Source organism: Caenorhabditis remanei, chromosome IV (genome assembly GCF_010183535.1).
Source record: "Caenorhabditis remanei strain PX506 chromosome IV, whole genome shotgun sequence".
NCBI classification, from domain to species: domain Eukaryota; kingdom Metazoa; phylum Nematoda; class Chromadorea; order Rhabditida; family Rhabditidae; genus Caenorhabditis; species Caenorhabditis remanei.
In genome coordinates, this window is record NC_071331.1 from 128,988 (window position 1) to 146,997 (window position 18,010).

General features: G+C 39.3%; 9 protein-coding genes across 9 annotated transcripts; 2 read left to right on the plus strand and 7 right to left on the minus strand.

The window, feature by feature from the left end:
- Nucleotides 1-187: 187 nt before the first annotated feature.
- On the minus strand, nt 188-4,940 carry GCK72_011965 (uncharacterized protein; the record flags this gene model as incomplete). The annotated part of the gene is made up of 6 exons (XM_053728774.1): nt 188-719; nt 1,175-1,268; nt 1,321-2,524; nt 3,029-3,253; nt 3,649-4,743; nt 4,791-4,940. The coding sequence occupies 6 exons, from the start codon at nt 4,938-4,940 to the stop codon at nt 188-190; spliced, it is 3,300 nt and encodes a 1,099-aa protein (XP_053583546.1).
- A 1,438-nt stretch (nt 4,941-6,378) lies between these two features.
- Nucleotides 6,379-6,856, minus strand: GCK72_011966 (uncharacterized protein; the record flags this gene model as incomplete). Its single annotated transcript, XM_003103391.2, has 2 exons — nt 6,379-6,668; nt 6,718-6,856. 2 exons carry the CDS (start codon nt 6,854-6,856, stop codon nt 6,379-6,381), a joined length of 429 nt encoding a protein of 142 aa, XP_003103439.2.
- Nucleotides 6,857-7,309: 453 nt separating this feature from the next.
- Nucleotides 7,310-9,870, minus strand: GCK72_011967 (uncharacterized protein; the record flags this gene model as incomplete). Its single annotated transcript, XM_003103354.2, has 7 exons — nt 7,310-7,438; nt 7,481-7,661; nt 7,711-8,005; nt 8,052-8,870; nt 8,918-9,126; nt 9,176-9,415; nt 9,575-9,870. The coding sequence occupies 7 exons, from the start codon at nt 9,868-9,870 to the stop codon at nt 7,310-7,312; spliced, it is 2,169 nt and encodes a 722-aa protein (XP_003103402.2).
- Nucleotides 9,871-10,367: 497 nt separating this feature from the next.
- GCK72_011968 (uncharacterized protein) lies at nt 10,368-10,665 on the plus strand (the record flags this gene model as incomplete). The annotated part of the gene is made up of 2 exons (XM_053728775.1): nt 10,368-10,448; nt 10,507-10,665. The coding sequence occupies 2 exons, from the start codon at nt 10,368-10,370 to the stop codon at nt 10,663-10,665; spliced, it is 240 nt and encodes a 79-aa protein (XP_053583547.1).
- Nucleotides 10,666-10,670: 5 nt separating this feature from the next.
- On the minus strand, nt 10,671-11,006 carry GCK72_011969 (uncharacterized protein; the record flags this gene model as incomplete). Its single annotated transcript, XM_053728776.1, has 2 exons — nt 10,671-10,884; nt 10,933-11,006. The coding sequence occupies 2 exons, from the start codon at nt 11,004-11,006 to the stop codon at nt 10,671-10,673; spliced, it is 288 nt and encodes a 95-aa protein (XP_053583548.1).
- A 270-nt stretch (nt 11,007-11,276) lies between these two features.
- Nucleotides 11,277-13,674, minus strand: GCK72_011970 (uncharacterized protein; the record flags this gene model as incomplete). Its single annotated transcript, XM_003103518.2, has 8 exons — nt 11,277-11,552; nt 11,601-11,685; nt 11,734-11,982; nt 12,027-12,541; nt 12,590-13,019; nt 13,069-13,262; nt 13,318-13,483; nt 13,535-13,674. The coding sequence occupies 8 exons, from the start codon at nt 13,672-13,674 to the stop codon at nt 11,277-11,279; spliced, it is 2,055 nt and encodes a 684-aa protein (XP_003103566.2).
- A 451-nt stretch (nt 13,675-14,125) lies between these two features.
- GCK72_011971 (uncharacterized protein) lies at nt 14,126-15,376 on the minus strand (the record flags this gene model as incomplete). The annotated part of the gene is made up of 5 exons (XM_003103388.2): nt 14,126-14,378; nt 14,426-14,511; nt 14,561-14,924; nt 14,977-15,148; nt 15,193-15,376. The coding sequence occupies 5 exons, from the start codon at nt 15,374-15,376 to the stop codon at nt 14,126-14,128; spliced, it is 1,059 nt and encodes a 352-aa protein (XP_003103436.2).
- Nucleotides 15,377-16,139: 763 nt separating this feature from the next.
- Nucleotides 16,140-17,268, plus strand: GCK72_011972 (uncharacterized protein; the record flags this gene model as incomplete). The annotated part of the gene is made up of 6 exons (XM_003103436.2): nt 16,140-16,158; nt 16,205-16,334; nt 16,385-16,488; nt 16,818-16,931; nt 16,980-17,050; nt 17,098-17,268. The coding sequence occupies 6 exons, from the start codon at nt 16,140-16,142 to the stop codon at nt 17,266-17,268; spliced, it is 609 nt and encodes a 202-aa protein (XP_003103484.2).
- A 120-nt stretch (nt 17,269-17,388) lies between these two features.
- GCK72_011973 (uncharacterized protein) lies at nt 17,389-18,005 on the minus strand (the record flags this gene model as incomplete). The annotated part of the gene is made up of 4 exons (XM_053728777.1): nt 17,389-17,475; nt 17,525-17,614; nt 17,701-17,813; nt 17,864-18,005. The coding sequence occupies 4 exons, from the start codon at nt 18,003-18,005 to the stop codon at nt 17,389-17,391; spliced, it is 432 nt and encodes a 143-aa protein (XP_053583549.1).
- Between the last annotated feature and the right edge of the window lie 5 nt (nt 18,006-18,010).

Sequence of the window (18,010 nt, forward strand, 5' to 3'; positions counted from 1 at the left end):
CGATAAAACGTATCAATCAATAAATTATATTATGCTCAATCTACATATTTAAGTAAATCCAGAAGTGAAGTAAGCGGGGTCTTTTCGTAACGGAATTTTGAAACCAAAGTATTATAATTTTGTAAAAAATTTGTAAATAATAAATCATCAGAATAATTAATTATGCAATTATGCTACAGTGAAAAACTTATTTCAATTCTACATAATTCGAAGGGAAAAGTCCAGATTTCGATGGTTCTTGTGCTCGATGCCCACTCCACCACTCAGCTTCCGATTGATCCGTGATAATTATCACTTCTCCCGTCTTGAAAGTGAGCTCATCAGCCTGCGACGCATCATAATCGTAAAGAGCACAAGCTCTAACTCCTTTCAACGGCGAAGTCGGGGTCGTCGCCTCAATAACCTTCACATAATCTCCCGGGAACCATCCAGCAATCGGTTTTCCATCTCGAATCAATTCTCCTTCCCACCAACCAGCTGCAGACTTCTCACGGATTTTAATAATCTCTCCCACTTTGATTCCCAATTGATTTGGTGCGGATGCGGTGAAGTCTACGATCACTTTTGCTTCACAAAGAACTGTTGGAGGGGGTGCGGGAGCAGCAGCAATGGGTTGTGACGGTGAAGTTGGGACGGCTGCTGCAGTTGATCTTTCCACGTAATTCGCTGGGAATATTCCTTCTTTTCCGTTGCAACGCCCTTTCCACCATTCATCGTTCCTGAAAATGAAAATTTTGCAAATAGAAGAGAGATTTCTCAAAATTTTCAGATCTTCATCAACTACAGCTCAGAATTCGAATTCCTAAAAATTTCAGCCTTGAAAATTTAATTTTCCATACGAAATCACAGCTTTCCCACTGAAATGTTAAATTTAGCAGATTTTCAGCGAGAAAATTGATGCAAAAATCGAATTTTTAGCTGGAAAATTGCTTAATGTTTTGGTTTTCACGGCTGAAATTCATAGAAAATTGAATTTTTTGAGCTGAAATTAACTTAAACCTGAAAATTTCAAAAGAGAGAGAGATTTTTCAATTCCAGAAACTTACTTTGGCAGCTTTCGTTTAGGCATAATACTTATTTCTCAATGCTCAAGATTTTCCCTCAGAACCTCAGAAATACATATTTATAATCAAAAATATGTCAAGAGCACACTTGTCTCTCTTCCCCTACTCACTTCTCGAGCACCACAATAGTGTCACCAACATTCAGCGCTAAATCCGTTGATTCGACAGCCTCGAAATCGTAGATCACCGTGTAGATCTCGCCGTCTGAAACTGAATTCCTATTTTGATTATATAAGTTTTCTATCTGAAATGAAACCTCCTTGTCCTCCTGGAATCGTCATATCTGCTGGAACAACATCGTATTGAGCACTGGGTCCTCCATTGGTTGGTGGGGAGGCTACGGGCTTGGATGGAGAAGTTACCGGTGTGGATCCAGTCTCTTTCACATAACTTTTCGGGAACCATCCGATTTCTCCAGCAGGATTTCGTCCCTTCCATTTCATTTCTTGCTTCTCTATCACCTCAATAATGTCACCCTTTGCAAATGACAAATCATCCTCATTCCTAGCTCTCCACTGGAATTGTGCAACACACTGTGCAATGATAGTTATTGGGGCGGCGACTGCTGGAACATCAACTGATCCACCTCCTCCCATTGCTGCGGCAATTTCAGCCTTCCTCGCAGCTCTCGCACCAATTTGATCAATTGACGAGCTCGGTGTCATATTCGGAGGCATATTCTGAATTGGTGGTCCATCGCCTGGCGTCGGCACAGCTGCTATAGATTCTACGAACGCTTCCGGGAACCATCCGACCTTTTCGCGAAGTTGACCGGCTCGCCATCCAGGTTCAGCGGCATGGGATTGGAATACAATAATGACGTCTCCGGGCTCAAACGACAACTCGTCTTCAGATCTCGCTTCGAATGCAAACAAAGCACGACACTTATGAGTGTCATGGATATTGAAAGACGATTGATCAACAGCTCCTTTCGAGTGACCAGCATCTGGTGCTTGAACTGATCCGAATGGATCCACATTCGAGGATCCTCCAAAATCCGCATCAAACTTTTGACTCGCATCAGTTCTATCAAATTCAGCAAATGCATCATTGAAGTTTGTACTAGCTTCTCCTCCATTCGTCTGAACAGGTGGAGGTGGAGCCTGTGAAGCTGGTGCAACTTGAACTCGACTCGCTTCTAACTCTCCAATCTTGCTCTTCGCATGAGTTTGAGCATGAACATATAATTCGAACATCTTCCGATACTCCTCTCTCTTCGCTATCAACTTCGAGTACACATCTCCTTGATATTTCTCTTTTTTCGACTTCAACGTCTCCGTTTGATTATAAGTCTTCTCTTTCTCTGCGGACAGTTCCAGAGCAGCATCTTCGATTGCTTTTCTCATCCCATCACGTCTTCTTCTCAACGCTTCCAATTCATTCTTTCGTTGCGTCGTTTCTTTGTGAGCCGATTGTTTTTGAAGAAGTTGGTGACTGAGTTCTTGAGATTCGATGGCTGTCTGGAACTTTCAAAAGGTGATTTTTGATATAAACTTGAAAGTGGGCGGAGATTCACTAGCTCGAATTTTCAGATCAATTTCCATGAGTTTCGCGTCAAAAACAGTTTTTGAAAATTGGTAGTTTTTGAAAAACTCCCAATTTTGACGATTTCGTCTGAAATGGATTTTTCCAAATTTTCAGCTAAAAATCTTCAAAATCGATGATATTTGACACAACTTTTATGATTTTCGGATTAAAAACCTCAAAAGCCACGATTTTCATCTAAAAAATGTCTCAATTGTAAAACTTTTAGACTAAAAGTGTGTTCAGATGGCCCCTGTGCCTAGAATTTCTCCATTTCAAAGTCCTACCGATGGACAGTGTGCAGTGGCACGTTCTCGTCATAACACAAGTAGGAATTCTACTGTAGAATCGATCCAGTTAGTACTAGAACAGATGGTAACTCTACTATCCACTCAACTAGATGAGCAGACGTGTCTTCTCATCATTTACGTGTCATTTACCTTCTGGTTGATCTCCTGCAAATCTTTGATTTTCGCGACCTTCTCATCTCTTGTCGACCTCATATTCTCAATGGATCCAGTCACATCGGCCACTGCTTCCTTTGCTTTTCCAATATCCATTTCAACATCTGTCGCCTTTTCATCAAGTGCTTGCAGCTGGAATTGTAGAGTCTTTTCTCGCTGTTGCCGTTGTGCCAGTCGCTCATTTTCTTGTTGCTTTTGATTCTGAAAATCGGAGAGAAATACTATAAATCTGTTTCTTTCGTAGCATCTCACTAGGGAAGGATCCCGAGTCAAGATAGAGTTATAGGTCGAGGCTTATATGGCTAGAAAGAAAATCGTCTGGGAATTCTGAAATTGTTTTCAAATTTTGCTGAACGCATCAAGGAATAGAGAACATTGAGCTCAAAGTTCAAGCTCTGACCTCGCTCTTAACCATACAAATCGTTCGAAGACAGTATAACAGCCTTCGAACGATTTGTATGGCCAATTTTCTCTATTCCTAGATGCTTTCAGCAAAATTTGAAAACTGTTTCAGAAATTCCAGCCGATTTCCTTTCTAACCATCTCGACCTAAAACTCCATCTGGACTCGTGATCCTTCCCTAGTCAATGACCTACCTGCATCTGTTTCACCTTCGCCTTCTCCATTTGTACTTTCCTAACCTTCTCCTCTTCCTCCTTCCTTTTCTCAAACTCCGCCCTTCTTTTCCTCTCCTCTTCTTCCCTCTGAACTTCCAACATCCTCATCCTTTCTATCTCCGCTTGTCGTTCAGCTTCCGCCTGTCGTTCCTTCTCCATCCGTTCTCTTTCTCTCTTCGCTTCCTCCTCTCTTTCCTTCTTCTCCACTTCAGCACGCCGTCTTTGCTCCTCTTCCTCGAGGATTTTTCGTCGTCTCTCCAGCTCGGCTTGTCCCTTCGACAAATTATCCTGTCTCTTGTCCTCAAACGTTTTCGGTGCCGGTGTCTTCTGAGGAGGCTCGGCGCCAGGTTCGAGTTCAGGCGTGTTATTTGCAGATCTAGAAGAGATTCCACACATTCGGACGAGTTCCGGTGGCGTCACTTTTGGAAGAGAGTATCCACTCTTGAACATCTCAATCATATACTGAGATATGGAATACTCATCAACTGACAACTTGCCATCCTTATTCACATCCGACAGAAACCAAATATGAGCCAAAACATTCGTCGGTAGACCCGATAGCCCAAGAGCACTTCTTCCAACTTGACTACTCAATGATCCCATTCGATCCTTGTCAAGCGCATTGAACAGTTGCGAGTATTTCAGTTTATTATGATGAGGAATCGCCCAATTCTCGAGTTGTCTCCCATCAAACACACTTCTGTCAGTTGACAACGGACTGCCCGCAGAAATCGAGTTATGTCTAGACGGAGTTCCAGCGATAGAAACCGGAGCAGAAGGTGTGTACGCGGCGACTGGCGGGGGTCCTGATGGATAGGCCTGTGATTGAGACATTCTTCGATCCATTCCAGCTGGAAGGGTTTGCGAGTAGTCCACACTTCCATGCCGACTACCAGGCCATTGTTGCATTGGATGATGTACTGGGGTGCTTCTGGCAGGGACGATGAGAAGAGAAGGTGGAAGTTGTGGTGGTAAAGGCATTCCAGCTAGACAATTGAACGCAAGTCTCATCGCAATCGAGTATTCTCGGATATCCAATCGCCCATCTTTATCGAGGTCTGATAGTGCCCAGATCTGAAATATTCAATTAATATTTGAAGCGTTTTGATATTATCTCTAACCTGTGACAAAACTTGTGTGGGTAAATTACTTCGCATGAGGGCGTTTCTCGCGGTGACTGCATCCATATAAGGTTGTCCGGCGGTCAACTGACCGAACATTGCCACGTTCTTCTGGTATTCGGCATCATTCACTTCCCAGGGATTTGTCATCTGAAATCTTTACTGTTAACAAATAATTTCAGTGATGGGATATTTGAAAAACATATTTTCAAAGAAGGAAATTTTAATTTAGAGGCAATTCAGAGGATCCATAGGGCCAATAACCGAAAAACATGACTTTTTGACTATTTCGCGGTGAAATTCAGCTCAGAATTAAAAAAACAGGTTTGGAAGTGGTTTTGTCTACTTTTTCGAATCAAATTGAGAGCAAAATCGTAAATAATGTTATTTTTTCGCATTTCGAGTAAGTTTTGCCACATGTTTCCAAAGAATATCAAATCTTGTTTGCACATCCGGGCGGGGCCGACTTGAGATTTTTCACCGGCCGGTCCGGGTCTCAGAACAAAAATTAGAACATTATTGTCGAAATAAAAAAAGTGATACCCGGTGTTTGCGGACTTAATGCAAAATTTTAAAAATTAGCATTAAGTCCGCAAACACCGGGGTATCACTTTTTTTAGTTCGACAATATTTAGTTTGATTTTTTTTGTAAAAAAAAGTAGAATTTTCGAGTTTGTATTCGAATATCGATAAAACTCAAGCGTACGAGAGATTTTTGGCGATTTTTATGAAAATTTGAAAAAAATTGAGCACATTTTTTGAATCCGGGCCGAGATTTTGCAAATCTGCAGCAAATTTTGAGGTCTTTGCGGTAAAATTCAGCTCAAAATAGAAAATTGCAGGTCTGGAAGTGGTTTTGTGTTCTGTTTTTAAATAAATCAAATTGAGAACAAAATGGCGAAAAATGTTCTTTTTTCCGGGAAATTTCTGCCGGAATTTGAGAAATTTTTGCCACGTGTAACCAAAAAATGTACATTTCGTGCAAAGAAGTTTAAAACACGAAAAAGTGGATGAGTCATCAATCGGTAAATCGAGAGAGAGACAAGGGGGTCAAATGACAACAGAAAAGAAGAATAGAGAAGAAAGAAATGAGTAGAAGAGAGGAGAGACGCAGACACACAGAAAAGGAAATTAAACGAATCGAATAGGCGGAAATATTGGTTTATTTTTATGTAAATTAATATTCGCTTGACGATGGAAAACGTATCAATTCTAGTCACAAGTGACGTCATCAGTTAGTGTTTGACCCAGGAATAAAAGAAAAAAAACATATTCTTGTTTCAAAAAGAAATTGTTCGAATTCGAATTCTGCCAACATAGAATAAGAAATATGCGAAAAGAAAGAAGCAAGTCGTATAGACATGCGCGGCACACTCCCCAAAGCTTATCGATCTTTCTCTCGACAAGCAGTTGGAGTCGTTGGTCCGTTGGAAAGAAAAGAAGAGAAAAGAGAGGGCGCAGAGGACCTTTTTCGGACGGAAAAGAAAGAGTGATCACTCTCACTAGTGAGCAAGGAAAGTAGAGCAGTGTTTATTCTGGATGAATAAATTACAGAATAATGAAAATTGGAAGAAAAAGTACAAGTATTTTATGGTCTTGAGTATCTGTTCCCCCCGAGTGGTTGTTGCTGTTGTCGCGGCGCCCGTTCGTCGGATCTTCTATCAGTGACACCAGCTGGCAATGGCATTTGACTGATATCCGGAGTCTCGGAGAATACCATCATGAACTCGCTCACTTTCTTGCACTCTCCATTCTTTCCGACCGACAACGTCAATCCGCCCTGGAAAATTGTAGTGTGGGCACCGCGGAATTTGAGAATATCACCGGCTCGAAATGTTTCGGTGAACTCGGGATTCATAAGTGAGACGTTGATTGATCCTGAAAGTAAAACAATAAATATTTATTAGTCAAAAACCAAGAAAATAACCAGTTGAATCTGCTACTTTCATAGTTGTAATCGTTCCATTGTGAGTTCGTCGATGGCCTCCTGGATCTAGAACGATAACTGTCGTATTGAATGATGACATGTTCGGTTGAAGTTGATTTAGAGTGAGATCGGCGGACATCTGCAGGAAATTTGATTATTTTCTTGTTGAACATGGAAAAAGAAGAGCAGCGGAAAAATACTAATTTGTTGTATTGTCGAAATAAAAAAAGTGATACCCGGGTGTTTGCGGACTCAATGCAAAATTATTAAAAATTAGCATTGAGTCCGCAAACACCGGGTATCACTTTTTTTATTTCGACAATATTTCTTTAAAAAAATCATGGCGAAAAGTTTAAATTTAAGCACTAAACGGAATGTCGTTGCGCGCTTAATTTAGCAAAATTTTGCGCAAAAAAGAGGGGATAATATTGAGAAAATTGAAAGTTTCAATCTGAAAGCAAGATAAATAACGATCCACACCAGGATAATCACAAAAATATTTTCTTCGCAATAATTTTTAATTAAAAAAAGAAATTATTTATTACATAAATATTTTGGGGATGCAGTAAATTGAAATATCATTAAAAATGTTTTATTGGAGAACCGCTGCTTTCAGCTTCGAAATATCCTCTTCCAACATTTCTCTGGCAACTTCGTCATCCTTATTCTTGATGCAAGTGACAACTCCTTTCTGACACGATTGGAGTAGGTCGTAAACGTTCTGAAATCATCTTTGTTATAAAATAAAGATAATTTATCCAACCTCTGGACAAATATCCTTGATTTGAGCCATTAATTGGGCAACAAACTTTCCACTGGCTGTTATCGGACGTCCATTTTTAGCGAGAAGATAGAGAACGGAGAGAAGTAAAGCAGTCGCTGGCTCTGATTGAGATGAAAGTTGCTCGCGAAGATCCGCCGAAATTTTGATACCAACTTCTGATCTGAAAATTGATTTTTTAACAGAATCCTATTCTGTCTCATCTTCCTCACCTTCCCTTCTTGTCAATCTTTCTCAATGAAAGTGACGTGGCACTTGGCACAGAGCAATCGTAAACTGCATCATGGAACTTTTCCAACGCATCGTCATCCGTTGATTTTAGAGACGCGAAGAGTGCACGAATTGGCTCACGAACCATTTCTGGAAGTCCCTCGACAGTCTCATCACGTTGTTTCTCTTTCATTTGATGTGCGTTGTCTACTCCAGTTGCATAGGATAACAGACCATTTGCCAAATCGGATCCCACAGTTTTGAGAAGATATTGGCGAAGGTGAGAGCCAAGGGGATCTGAAAACACAAACAGTCTATATTGTGATAACACAGGTGAACATACCAGCAAAAGACGTCGTCGCTGCTTCGAAAGTATTCAAGGTATCATATAATTGACGACATTTATCTCCGATCGCAGATAGAGATTTCTTCGAATTTGCAGCACTGGCAACAAGTTGAACAGCTTGAATCTCTTGAACTTTCTTCCGTAATGCTGCTGTAGCTTCATGACCCAACTTCTCCACGACTACAGAAATAATTTCTTCTGGAACAGCTTGACTATCCCGAATCCACGCTTCGAGTTCTTCTTCGCTAACTTGAACAGTACCAGATCCGGATGGAGCAGAAGACGTGGTAGCAGAAGAAGATTTTCCACCACCGCTTTTACCTCCCTTTCCACCCTTCTTTCCTCCCTTCCCTCCTTTCTTGTTATCTCCCCAGTCGTCTGCATCATCCTGAACTTTTGGCGGTGCTTTGGCTCCTCCGCCCTGCTTCTTCTTCTCTGCTTCTAACTTATCAACTTCTTGATGTGCCTTTGTTTCGATCTGCTTATCGATTGATTTCAATGCTTCTGTCAATATCGAGGCCTTGAATACAAATCCTTCCGAAAAGTTTGTTTCTTTCTCTGAATTCGCCACTTTCTCTCCAATGAAATCCTCATCGACAGTATCCAAAGGAAGATTCAATGTTTGAAGTGAAACACGGATTTCAGCAATTCCAGTCTTCTGAATCTCATCATGCACAGTTTGGACACATTGGTCCATAAGTTCTTTTGTCATGTACATTGAGTTCAAATTGATTAATTTCTTCGCTTCACTCGCTCCAAGAGTCTCTTCCAATGCTTGTTTTCCGTCGACTCCGAGAGTTTTCAATGTAGAGATTTCTGGAATTCTTTCCGTTAAAAATAACATTTCCAATTTCGAAACTTACGAAGGAACTCATTCTGTCGGTATTGATTCACAACACATGCCTTGACAAGATAGTCATACATTTTCGGCCGATACGAGCATGCTGGAGACGTCTTCGAACCGATGATTGTTCCAGGCACTTCACCAATAGCTTGAAGATTTTCAAAAGCGATCCAGAAACGTTTCGCTGTCAGTCCAACGCGCTTTTGAATGGTAGAAATCGGTGTCACCCTGAAAAGAAAATTACAATAAAATAAGATATTCTACTGGCCAATCTTACTTGGTAACTGCAACAAGAACAGCGCGAAGAACCAATTGTCTTGCATCGAGATAAGAACCAGTGTAGATTGTATCTCCATCCACAACTCCTTGGAAATCCGTTAAGCTCAATTTCTCGATAAGGAGAGACTGTAAAAGTTCTGGAGAGAGATCCCAATGTTTGCAGAGTGCTGCGGTTGTTTGATTTCCTTGTTCATCGAGAAGTGAGCGTAGTTCATTTCGAAGACGATGAACGTATTCCCTGTAATGAGATCAGTTTTCTACGGAATGTCACGTGAATCTCAACGCTTCAGGTTCAGAGAACATTCAGAGAATAGTGGTACTTGCTTACGTGGCTTTAGGAACGACACACTAGTGACCTTCTAATTCTTAGTATTTACAAAATAGTTTTCAAACTTACGTAGCGAACAATTCAGCATTGGAAAGAGTGAATTCCTCATCATTGGCCACAATGAAACGAGCAGTTCGTTCAATATGATCGAAATCTATATTGAGAGCAACGGCAATGTCAGTGAGCGGCGCACGTCCACCAGCAGCGATACACTCGTTTTTGATCTGAAAATTTCCAAAGTTCTGAGCAAGAAAGCGCCGCCATGTTCTCGAAAATCGTCGTCTGAGGAAGACAATTACGAAATCGAGAGTAGGGTATAAAAGCCGTTGAAAGTACGTGAATGTGGCACTTCGAAAATGGCTCATTGTATACTGAATCCTAATATTTTTTTGAAGCGGAAAAACAAGGTATCTAGTGTTTATTACTTTTAAAACTATATTTTCAAATTCAGACAACCGATGCCGGCTCAAACGATAAGCTGATGTCAAAGATTAAAGAATGGTGGCTGAAAAAGTACCGGAAGTTTTTCAATAAGGTGAGAGTGATCTTCAAATTATTAACTTTGTCTTCCTTTTGCACCGAAGTTTTTCTTATTCCCTCTTTTTGCGTTGCAAAACAAGTCTACGATAACAAGTCAAAAACCACGGGTAGTGAGTGCAATGCGGCTTCAAAACAATATCACATGTCCCTTTTTCCCGCTTCCAGGCCATTCTAAACTCAATTTGCGACTTGTAAACATCAGATAGATTGTGGCAGGGATAGAGAGAGAGAGTTCATTGTGGTCAACATAGAGGCGGGACTTGGGGAATACGCGAAAATATTGTAGATAAATGACAATTTTTCTTTCTTTTCACAAAGAGTGATGCCGAATCCGTCACCAGCTGTTCTAATGCCTTATCGTTCAATTTTGAAAAAGCCAAAACAGGAAATACATCAGGAGGATGTAAGATTTTGAACATTGAACTATTTAGAAAACTAATTGGATTTGTTTTATTTTTCAGCATCACGATGAACACGGAAGTCCTCCGTCCTCCATGCCATCTTCTCCCACTCCATCCTCTCCAACCCATCCAGAAGTGCCACGTGGCAAAAAAGAGTGGTGGCTACCGTTCAATGTTCCGTTTCACAACGGACTGTTCCGGAAAAATGCAGATATCTAATTAACCTAATGAATCTCTTGTACATACATCTGACCATCGTTTCTTTTCGATACATTTTTAATTTTGACTGATTTTTTTTTGTGTAAGAATCCAATAAACACCTCCGTTTCCAAGTGCTTCTTTGTCACATAACTATGACCATCTCTTGTGTACACGACATCGATTTGTTGAGAAGCAATAAGCTTCTGTAGAACTTCAATGCAGTTCACTTCAGATAACCTAAAGAAAAAGGTTATTAAAATAAAAAGAAACTTTGGGGAAACTAACTTTTTAGAAGAATGCGACAGCTGAACACGTTGAAGATCAGATGCGAGTTTCTGAATATCCGCCCAGGACGTCATCTGATAAATTACAGTTTATCATTAGAGGTTTCCACCGGAAGAAATTAAGATAGTTTAGTTGAGGGCAATAACCCAATTAAATTCAAAGAGAACTTGAAACAAAAACAAAAATCGATACTTTTAATTACATTTTGAAAGAACAAACCAATCCCTAATAATCAAATCACATGAGGAAAAATTCAATCGATAAACATTATTTTAAGGCAGGCAATAAAGGAACGAGAAATAATGAGACCCATTTGTTAAATTATCGAATAAATTAAAATTAGATTACAAATCATCTTCTACTTTTACTATATTATTTCCTGAAAGATCTTCTTGAATCGTCTCGCTTTTAATCTCAAATCGATTGACGACTCCTCTCAATCCTTCAATATCTTCAGAGGAAACATTCAGCTTTTCAGCGCTTTCAAGTAAAAACTTTGCATCGTGATAGATTTGCTGCTTGATTTTATCATCATCGGTTACAGCGGATCCCACATCCGGAGTAGCTTTCTTTTTGAATCGAGACAATGATGAGCCGGTTGCTTCTACACCATCTTGGACCTTGAATCATTATTCCATTTTCAAATGAGTTCCAACTATTCAACAAACCTCTTTGGCTTTGCCGATAAAATAGTGAAACGCGGAGTGACTGACACTTTTGATCACTTTCTCAACATCCGGATGTTCTTGTTTGCTGAAAAATCAGAAAAATAGATTACTTATTACATTTATCGTAAATTACTCGATTCTCGACTGGAAATCATAAATCATCTCTACAGCGTTTGTCGCGTATTTCGAGTGACTAGTTGGTGGCGCTCGTTTCGTCCATCTGTACTGTTTTGGTACATCCGACACTTGTGATAGTTCAAGATGAAGAATATCAGCGAAGAGTCTGACGATATCTTCGTCTATTTTATGACAGAGACTATCAACTGCACGTCCATGTTTCGTAAGACACTGTCCGAAAGGTGCTGTCTCCACTGATAAATCACTAAAAACGAAACGATTAATTGGGAAATCTGTTAAAGAACTCACTGTAACTTGCCCCATATTGTTTCCAGAGCAAAATCGAAAACGCTTTGATGAAGTTTTCCAGCATCCGAATGAAGAAGAAGCATCAATGTCCAGTCTTTTTTCTGATCGATGAAATAACTTCTCATCGCTTCACTCCAACTGTAATGCTTCAGCAGCATTCTCAATGTGAAATCCCATAATTTATCAACAATCGGTGCCAAATACACTTCATCACTCCATACATGCTCAATCGCAGCAAAAATTGTTCTCGATGTTTCAAAATACAGCTCTTCGTCGTTGTTTTCATGCTCGTTGCTTATTTCAAACTTTTCAGGTATCAAAAGTTGCTCGATTTTCTTTCCGAAACGTTGAGTTTCCAACTTGAAATACACTGTAAGATTGAATTTATCTCTAATCGATTTAAGCATTGTTCGGCAGGAAGAAGCAGATGGCCACGTGTCAATGAAATGTTGAGTAGCTGAAAAGCATTTATGGAAGAGACGAGTATCGCTGGGAACCGCCACAGTAGCCATACACTAAAAGTAGAAGATAATTGTGTTGAGAAGTATCAAACGAGAACATACTTTGTCAATAAACGTAAGAATAAAAGTGAGAAGAGTGTCATCGAGAAAGCTGCGAATTTTCTCTCGGAAGTGTTGTGCTCCCAATTTTTCTGCCCATGTCTGCCGCATATTTATCACATTTTCGTAAACTTGTTCCAATCGATTGAGTCTATCTACTTCTTTTCCGTCAATTTCAACAACAAATCGAGTATACAGAAGATCTGACACTAATAATGCTGTCAATGAATGTGCACCACCGATAAGGGATAGAATAGACAAAATGAGAGGGAGATTTTGGCAATCCGTCGAAGCGCTTCGAACTCCTTCCGTGCAAAGAACCGCTTCTAACTTTGAGACAACAGTAATTTCTGCATTTTTCTCCTCTTCCGAATGATGACAGGATGAAGAGGTTGCTTTGAGCTCAACTACGAAATTCGCCGCTTTCTGAAGCCTACAATTAGATAATTATTAGAAGAAATTCGGTGTCACAAACTACTTACCACAAAACAGAGCATTTCTGAGGTGGTCTTTGCAGCATTTCAGCCAGTTTTTCGATAGAACACAAAAAAGATATTCGATCACGAAGTTCTGCTTGTTTCTCACGATTCGACCCGAGTTCATTGCATTTCTGCTCAATTCTTCCTGCCATTCCAACAGATTCCTTCGTAGACTCCTCGAATTCGTTCCAGTTTCTCTGAAAAATTCAATATTGAGCTTCGTTTTAATATTTTCGCTTCTTCTTCGCTTACATTGATTTCTTGTTCGATTTTATTCAATGATTCTTGCAAACTGACAAGATTCGACGATAAATGCACAAAGTCTGCATAATCATCGTTAATAAGTTCAATCATTGAGTTTTGAACACTTTTTAGATAAAGACGAAGATCTTGTTGAATTGTTTTGAGGTCCGCTTTTCTGAATAAATCGTTTTTATAATTGATTTTCCTTTAAAAAAAAGCGACTCACTGTCTAGCTAGATTCATGAATCGCTCAACATTGAAATCCTCTCGATTAAAATGTGTTTTATTGAAGCACAACTTCGATTCATCGATAGAAAATGTGTTCGACGATGTGAACATGGTCGCCTGTCCATGAGGTGCACCCATTCTGGTTCGCGGAGGAACTGAAAATGCTCATTCTATTATTTTTATTCAATTTTGAAGTATATGAAGCATAAAATAATTTATTTTATTTTATAAACTTGCAAAGAGAATTGTTTGACAGCGTGGCAAAAATGGTGTAAGTAAACGCGCCCTATTGCACACACGTTGGGAAAAGTAGCGGGAAGTTTAAAAAAGAGAGGCGGTAACGCATTATAAATCTGAAAAAAACTGTAAAATGAATAGACCTATCGATTTTCAAAAAAAAAACTTAAAGAAACATAGTATTGCTTCCCACCACACCCATATTATCTTTCCCATAGCGATCTAACAGACCGATGAGAAGAACAATAGAGGTAATAAATCAATATGAATAGCTTGTTGTTGATGTTCTCGAATCGTTTATTGAAGCAATCACCGGGAGGAGAGAGAGGAAAGGAAAAAATGCTCCAGAAAACTAAAACTGAGCCCACGGCTGTTTACAGGGATCTGGATGTCGTATTGTCTCTGTCAACTCGGTTGGAATAGTTGAACAATTGACAGGAATTATCTCATAGACATGAAGAACTCTTTTGACGATCGCCTCTCTCAGTTCTTTACAGAACTCATCTGGAAGTGGTCTCTTCTTGAGGACAGGAAGTGTTCCATTCTCATTTGGAGTTATGTGCCAGTCTGATCCGAATACTCGATTCTTTGTGCTTCGCAGATGTCTGACATTATATATCTCATCAGTGATTCTCAACTCAAGACTACTCACCTCACTACTGTCTGTGTAGAATTCAATTGCAATGTTTTAATTCCTGGATACTGTGCAACTGCTGCATGTATACCCATTATTCCAATCTGAAAATCATTTTAACTCTCTTTTTTGTGTAAGTATTAACAAAACTACCTTATTAGGCCTTATAATAGTTTTCAACCCTTGCCACACCGGATCAATTGAATCGTTAAACTTTTTGAATATAAGTTCCTTCTCTAACTCCTCCAAGTTCAAATATTTATCCGGATAGTCTTGATCTCTGACCACACTTAAACTTTGCAGTTGTACATCTCCAATCGTTGGATCTTGAATCGACCGGAGAACCTCTACCATCCTTTGTCCATTTGCAGCAATTCTCTCGTCTATATCGATGAAGGCTGTCCACTTCGAATGATATTTACTCCGGAGATGACAATCCTGAATCTGTAGAAACTGCCATGCCATAAAAACTCGTTCATATTTATCTTGTAGTCTTGTCACTTCTACTTCTCCAGTTCTGAAAATAGCTAATCTCAAAGTTTTTTCATTTAACAAAAAAGCTCTCCAACCTAACATAATCATTCAACATTCTCTCATCGTATTTCGATACTTGTCCCACATAAAAATAGAAGAAACTAGCTCCTTCTAGTTTGTGATGCTCAATGAAATCTACAATTTGAAGCCATGTAGACTGATTTCCGTACATTGGAGACATACAGACAGATAGCTCATGGACTGGTTCTGAAACTTGATTTATCCAAAATGAAAAAAGAAAAAGACGGTACCATCATAAACTCTAAATGTTAGCCTCACAGGTGTTGGAGCCTCGTCTTCCAAAGTTTTCGATACAGACACAAATTCTGCTCCATTTCTTCTAGGACACTCCACTACAGACTCTGGAAATACTCTCCCAAGCCATGCCGTCCCAGGAATTTCCTTCTGTTCACAGTCAAAGTATCTACAATACATTTGTTGTCTGGCTAGATGTTGCGAGAACAATGAAATAGAGATTTGATCAGGGTAGACATAGGCAGCAAGAATGGATGTTTCCGTATTGTTATGAAGATTCTGAATGTTGGCTCAAGTGAATTTTCTTTCCATTTGAATATATTACCTGATTTGACAAATTTAATTTTATCCATAACCACTTAGAGAATTTATTCCAATAAGAGGAACTTGTGGACTGTGTATTTTTCCGATTCCATTCAGGTACATAACACTGGTTATTGGTTTTCAGAGGGTTGAAATCAATATTAGCTGAAACAAAAACATAACTATCTTTGTATAATCAGTGATATATATCCAACCGGTTTTCCAACTAAAAATCAAATAATTGGCTATAGCACAACAAATAAATAGAACTGCAACCAACCGTGCCAAATACACCATCTGTTCGGCTAACACAAAGGAAGACCACACTTAGCCGACAATCGAGACTAGCCGCCCATCCATGAAGATTGTTATCGTCATAATTGGTGTTAGCATAAGAAATTTATGACCTAAATGGGATGGAGGAGGATAAAAACTTTCAGGGCGGATATTCGAGATGTTGAGGAGTGGTGAGGATCTTGAAGAGTTCAAAAAGAACACCTGGCAATGAGTGTTTTGTTGGTCTGTACTGGAATGAATGTAACACGATCTATTGTAATGTTTATCCATAAAAACGTGAATAATCATGACGCGTGACCTTCTCCTAAGGGAAACGTGGTGTTTCTCTTCATTTCTTAACAGAATGCCGGCCAAGAAGTCAAGTAAACTGTTGCAGCTTTGAGAGTAACCTTGAATAGCACATTACAGAAGGAACAGTGGCAAAAAAGAAACCGAGTCATGGAGGAAAACCAAAAGTTAGCAAAGCGAATAAAACGAAAACTAAAGCAACGAAAAGGAAGACTCAGATGAAAAAACGAAAAGATAAACGTGCACAAAAGTGAGATTAGTGGGTAGACAAGAAACATAACTATTCACTAATTGTTCCAGACAACGAAAAGAACGAAAAAAGGCGGACAAAGCAAAACGAACAGCAAAGAAGAAAGCGAAAACTAAGAAAACAAAAAAATCGAAAGATAAGAAGAAAAAGAAAGGTATGATAGTTTTATTGGACTATACTAGAGCTAATGACCAGTGTTGTTTGAAATTCTGACATACTGTGTCTTCTTTTGCTGATTCCTGTACGCCACAAAATCCCTATCATCCCCTGACCTTCCGATCGTTTTGATTCTTGTACACATAACACAGTCAAACGTTAATTTTTGTAGTTGACAACATATAACCTTGTTGATAACTCTTCAGCGAATACACGTGCAAGAGATTCGCCGTATACATAATATGTAGTGATTACCTATGCATGTTTTGCATACGTCACAGAATCTGTGAAAACAGATACTGTAGATCTATAATACGTATTTTTCAGCACCGAAAAAACCAGCGCCTGCAAAAGAGAAAGCAGATCAGGAGCCACCAAGTGAAGACGGTGATGATGAAGAGGGAGAAGATGCGCTTCATATGAGACTTGCTGGAATGACAGGTCTTTTGAGAGAAAATATATGAGTTTACAGTAAATGTGATTTTTCAGTGAATCAGATGCAGAATCTTCGAACTACAGTTGTTGAATTGTCAAAGGACGAGTTTTTGGAACAGTTAAGGGTACATTCTTATTTTGCCCCCGACTACCCTCATAATTATTTTTTTAGGACCACGGTGAGCATCAAAGAGAGCAGAGAGCCTTTGAAGCGGCTTACATGACAACTGCTGAAAATCGGACAAAACTGTTTTATGACTCGGAAAGACCAACTGATGCGTCTGCTGGTCCATTTCAATCAAATCGGTTCGGAGCAGTTTTTCTAATTTCTGGGCAACAATAAAAAATCGTTTATTGTTCGGATTTATCTTCAAAATAATCTAAAACTGTACAACATAATACACAAGTATAATAAATAAAAAGAAATGTAGAAAATAATAAAACAAGACAGGTTAAAACAAAACTAGGCCAGATTACGGAGTTTGAGCAATTGAGAAAGCTCTCTTCTTTTGACAAAACGACACAACTCCAAATGAATCCAATGATTGATCTGAAAAATTGAAAGTTCCTGGGTATAATGTCATAGCTGAATGTCTTACAATCCAAAAATGGATAACCTCACAGATTTCCGTAAGATCATTGCAAGTGCTGGACGACTTTTTGAGTTGGTCTCTGGATTTTTGAGAGTTCTCAAAACGGAATCATTCTTGAAGTCTTTGAAGCCTATATAACCACTGAACAACACTTCGAAAAGAAAACAACTTCCAATCACTACCATCCAGAATGGAATTTTTGATTCAGCTGGACATTCAGCGTGTTTTACAATTCCAGCAGTGATAAAATATACAGGGATTACGGATAGAAAAAGAAGCAATATGATAGTAGAATCTGAAGGAAGGTATTTGTGAAACTGAAGAATGAAAAACTGAGAAACTTACAAAACTTGATTTTCGGATCCACTTCTTCATTGTACGATTCCTGAGAGACTCCAGATTCACTCGAGTAACCAGAATACCCGGAATCAATTGAATCCTTTACTGGAGGATTGACAAACGCACAGTTTTTAACCCAGAAATACATTGTCT